The sequence below is a fragment of the Hevea brasiliensis genome, chromosome 14 (assembly GCF_030052815.1).
Source record: "Hevea brasiliensis isolate MT/VB/25A 57/8 chromosome 14, ASM3005281v1, whole genome shotgun sequence".
Lineage (NCBI taxonomy): Eukaryota > Viridiplantae > Streptophyta > Magnoliopsida > Malpighiales > Euphorbiaceae > Hevea > Hevea brasiliensis.
Window position 1 is genome coordinate 76,988,430 of NC_079506.1, and position 5,277 is coordinate 76,993,706.

Below are 5,277 nucleotides of genomic sequence, written 5' to 3' on the forward strand. Positions count from 1 at the left end.
ATTTAGCTGGTCTAGCTCTTTTATATATTGTGCCAAGGGTTTGCTTCTGTATTTTGGCCTTTGGCCATTTTAAATCAATGAATTCTAAATTTGTCTTCGAGAAAAAAAAAAAAAAGAATATATATATATATATATATATATATATATATATATATATATATATATATAATTTTTTATATTGAGTATTCAAAATGGTTTTAAAAGAGTAGCATAGCCTCTCTTTTTTTATCTTTATTTTTGTATTTTTATATAAAAAAATTAATTTATTATATTAAATTAATAAATATATAAATTTATTATATTTATTATATTAAATATCAAGCCGACCCCAAATTTTTGGGATAAAGGCTTAGTTGAGTTAAGTTGAGTTGAGTTGCGTATTAAATATCAACTTTTTGTTTAAATATTTTCAAATATCAATTATATTAAAATCTTATCTTATAAAAATCAATAATAATTATCTAAAATTCTTTTTACCAAATCTTTTTAAAAATTTTAAAATCTAAAAACTTACAACTTCAAACATTAAAAAACTCCACATATTATATTATATCTCTCAAAAATAATATTTTTAATTAAATTTTTGGTCATATTTAGAAAAAGGTAAATTATTTTTTAAAAAAATTATATTAGTATATATATATTTAAATAACTATTTTAAAATTATTTATAAAATTTAAAAATTTATTTTTAAAAACATTTCTCATATTTAGAGCCTAAAAGTTTTAATAATAATATTTCAAAATTTTCACATAATATATATATATATATAGAGAGAGCTTATCAATTAATTGAAAAAATATATATTAATCATTTTATTTATTTACTAACACTTAAATTAAAATGATAATTAATTAAAAATTTTATTGTTAATAAAATTTTATAATAAAGTTATAAAATATAAAAATAAATATTAAATTATGTATTAAAATAGAAAATAATCTGCACAATGTCTGGAAAAACCACTAGTTGAAATGAGTAACATCTTCTCTTGAATTAGACAAAGTCAAACCTGAAAACAATACTTGCAAGACTGTCAAAAACAAAAAAGATTTCAAAAAATATTTTCCTTAGCAGAAAACTATAACTATGTAACTAATTAGTAGTTTATCCCTCTCCTATTTACCTAAAATTTAAAAAAAAAAAATTACACCCAAGTACCTAATTAATTAACCTAAAAAAACTAGGGGAAAAATGTCAAGTAAAACCCACAAGCATCAATATCCAAGTATTTTTTGAACAAAGGTATACCCATAACCCTCTTTGTCACAAGAAATATTATTCAATATTATAGATATCGAATAAATTTTAACAATTAATTATGATGTGATTCACTTGAGATCTATTATAATCCATAACTATTTTAAAATTTCACCATTGTCACGTTGTGCCAACATAAACCTCAGCTCTTATATATGATTAAGACTGTGAATATGGCTTTTCATGATAAAAACTCCCCATTAATTCCAAAGTCAGTTTCAATTCTTACACAAATAAATAATAGTATATCTAATATGAGCTTGAGCTTATATGAAAGCGAGCTTAACAACCGTTATATAAGATATTTGCATTGGGATATGTATAGAACTAATTAAAATATTTATAGAAGGTGTATGAATCTAAACGCAAAAATTTAATATAACAGATGAGCTCGTATGAGCTCGAACTTTTTATAGACGCAGCCAATGAACAAACCCATTCTCCAATGGTCACACATTGCAATAAATGTTCCCTTCTCATCATCAAGTTAAATCTAAATCTAAATCTAATGAAAGAGGCAACTGAAGATTCCTTCGGACCTTTACTTATCTTTTCTTTTCTATTTTTTTTATTCTGCTTGTGCTAAAGTTGCTGATTCTTCTCTTTACTCAGCTTCAACCCATACTTGTTCCACATGTGCTCTCCTCCACTTATTGGGTCTTGATGAAAACATCTGCTGCCATGAACTTGACTACCCACATAAGAATTTGAAGGTGAGTTCAAGCTCTCATCATGTTTGGCCATTTCTTGCTCATTATAGGGATCAACTGACTGGAAATAATTGCTGGTTCTTAAATCTTCTTTGCGCTTCTTGTTACACTCTGTTGTTGTCATGTTACACTCCCTCAAACCTTCTTTTGAATACCCACTTTCTTGGAATCTTGGTTCCATTGTTGTTCTGAGCTGTATTAAGCTTAAAATCTCTGGCTCCATCCATCTCATAGTATTCATCCCATGAATGTCCATCGTTTTAGCATTTCGATCCTGGTTTCTGTAGTGGCTTTGAGTTGCTATGGCTATTTGTTCATCAACTGATGTTGATGATGACGGTAGTTCTAGTCCTTTCGCTGTATATTTCTTCAAAGCATCCATTAAAGCTGCATCTCTAGCTTCAATCCATGCTCTTTTTTTAGCCCAGAATTCATGTATCCGGTCTAAATGAGCAACTTCTTGCTTCGTCCACTCTTCCTCTCTGCGCATTCTCTCTTGTTCTCTATCTTCAATGGTCTTCAACATTTTCTCCATCCAAGCTTCTTGTCTCTCCACCAACTTCCTCACCTGTAAGTCCACAAACTCCTTAACCTTTGTTTTCCAGTTCTTCTTAGCCCTTGTATAGCTTTGGCTTTCACTTAATCCTTTCATTTTCTCAATGGATCCATTCATCATGTAGGCAACAGCAGAAAGATCAACATCATTGTTCTCGGAGGAGGAAGTCTCGAATTCAGATATGTTGGAGAAACTTAGGCTCTCACTGTGCTTGTTTTCTTGAAAGGATTCTTGATTTTCTTGGTTAATTGTGTGGGCTGTAGGTGTTTGGTAAAGAAAAGAAGTGGTGTTAACCAAGTGGGTTTCTGAAGCTGCTGAAGTTTGATTGCTTGGTTCTCCATAAAGGGCTTCAAGCTGGCGAAAGAACCTGTAATGCTTCCCATCTTGTCTTCCAGCTTTACCCTCCTTGGTTTTCTTGTAGTACTTGTACAAGTTCTCAAACTTCTCTCTACATTTCTTGCCACTTCTCTGATAACCATGTTCCTCAGCCATGATTCTGTATCAAAACCAAAACATGCATATTATATATACTAATTTAATAAATAAAATAATTGATGAACATTCCCAACATTCTATACATAACAATTATTAATTAAATACAATTATTATTATGGTAAATCTAATAAGAAAAAGATTAAAATATTCAAAAACTTTAATTCCTCTAAGCATATTGAAGATGTCATCAATTAATTAAGCTATAACTTAATTATTGTTTATTATCTTTTGATGGAATAAAGTCAATACTAGCTAACTAATTAAACTCCAATTACTTCCAAAGAATGCTTCAAAAGAAAGTAAAGACAAGTGATATCATAAGAAAAAAAACTTGTAAATGGCTGGTAATCTCATCACCCAAAACCAGCAAATGGGTGTTTAGCTAGCCATATATAGGATCTACCTGTTTTGTACAACAAGAGCAACAAATGATTGCAAGAGAACACCTGAGTCTCTCAGTTAACTCAGTTTACTTTTGTCATTACCAAGCGCTAAACTCAACAATACATCAAACCTTGTAAGCTTAAGAGAAATAGAAAGGGAAAGCAGGGTTTAGTTTAGTTATAAACAAAAACCAATTAGGGTTTCCTGATACAAGATCAAGAAACAAAGGGAGAAAAAACACAATTGATTTATATTAGTGAAATATAGTTTCTTTTTTTTTTTTTTATGAAGTTTACCTAGAAACTTCATCCCATAGCGGACCCTTTTGATTAGCCTCCTTGAACCTGGAATCCAGCCTAGATCTGATCTCAAGAAGAGTAAGAGTCTCTTGCCTTGGCCATCTACTATTATTCCCGGCATCATTTCCAATCCAACCACTCTCCATTTCCACTCCAAAGAATGAACCTGCAGCACCGGAACTCGTAGCAGCAGCATCAGCAGCAGTGGTAGTAGTCGTAGTGGCATTGGTGCAATAATGGTCATGAGCAAGCTTGATGAAGCCAGAAGGCAGCATTACCTCGGCACCAGAATGAGCTGATGCTGCTGCTGCAGCTACAATGGAGTCATGATGATGAAAGTGGTGGATTTGTGGTCCGTGAGTTCTGGTTTGAAGAAAGAAGGGCTCGGTGGCAAATGGGAATGGGGTTCCCTGGAAATGGGTTCTTCCCGCCACTAGTTGCCGGAGATCAGGCAAGTCGTACTGGTGGTCAGCCATAGTAGGTTTTGAAATAAAAGAAAGACAATGGTATGTCAGAGAGTCGATGCTTTTTTGCGCTTAAAAATTAGATTTCTCCATCTAACAGACAAAATAGGAACTTTTTTCCTGGGGAGACAGGATCCGAGTCTACCGCAACTTTTGCAAGCAAAGATCATACGTAAGGTAGGAACCAATGAAAAAGAGAAAACTGGCAAAGCATTACACGATGATGATAATCCAATTTGCAATTACCCTTGCACTGATTGTATGACGTGTATACAGTTGCAGGATTTTTTTTTTTTAACCTTTTGACTGTCCATTTTGTTTCCCTCCGTCGACTCTTTACTTCACTTCCTCAGCTGCCAGACACCGCCTTGGTAATCTTAGCATCTCCTTGATATGGAAAAATTATACAGTGAAGCAGTCGCATTATATCAGAGAAATTTGAGATCGATTGTATATAAATATTTGTTCGCCATTAATTTATTAAGCGATATAACAAAGTATTTTTAAAATTTTATTACCAATTAGGGTTGAGTTGAAATTTATTTACTAAATAGGGGTGTTTTTGTCATTTTCCAATATCAAAATCGACAGCATTAATTAATATCGACATGCAAGTTGACATGGTGGCTTTCCCATTCCCGTCCGCGGTTCAGATTGATGGTGTTAAGAGGAGAAGCAGCACGGGTCTTCTTCTCCTATCCTCATATGCTGTCTAGCCGCATACCGCGTAAGGTAATGGAGTTTGGACTCATGAAGCAAAAGGCTCATGTGGTCTAGCTCTTAGTCTTATTAAATATATATATATAGTTTTTATTTTTTAATTTAAAATTTATATAAAATAAATTTACTCATCAGAAAATTATTAAAAAAAATATTTGATAAATAGAGAATCAGTATACTTGAATATATACTATTTCTCTAAATATATGGATTTCATTTTTCAAGGAAAATTTAAGTTTTTTATTTATGATAAATAAAGTTCAACTCACCCATTTGAACTGCTTCATAGGGTGGCAAACTGAGTTAGCAAAGTGAGTTTGGGTTGGAGTCATTTAAAATTATAATTCTTTCAAATTATTAATATGTTTTTTAATTATAAATACTATTGC

At 31.5% G+C, this 5,277-nt stretch overlaps 1 protein-coding gene across 1 annotated transcript; it reads right to left on the bottom strand.

Moving 5' to 3' along the window:
- Positions 1 to 1,695: 1,695 nt before the first annotated feature.
- LOC110633880 (trihelix transcription factor PTL-like) lies at positions 1,696 to 4,376 on the bottom strand. The gene is made up of 2 exons (XM_021782691.2): positions 3,702 to 4,376; positions 1,696 to 3,022 (listed from the first exon to the last, which is right to left on the bottom strand). The coding sequence occupies exons 1-2, from the start codon at positions 4,178 to 4,180 to the stop codon at positions 1,843 to 1,845; spliced, it is 1,659 nt and encodes a 552-aa protein (XP_021638383.2). The 5' UTR covers positions 4,181 to 4,376; the 3' UTR covers positions 1,696 to 1,842.
- Positions 4,377 to 5,277: the final 901 nt, after the last annotated feature.

Excerpts from the sequence above, each read along its gene's own strand:
- LOC110633880 (XM_021782691.2), bottom strand. The coding sequence starts at position 4,180 with ATGGCTGACCACCAGTACGACTTGCCTGATCTCCGGCAACTAGTGGCG. Across the intron at positions 3,023-3,701 it reads CTATGGGATGAAGTTTCTAG|AATCATGGCTGAGGAACATG; the intron begins GTAAACTTCATA and ends GTTTTGATACAG.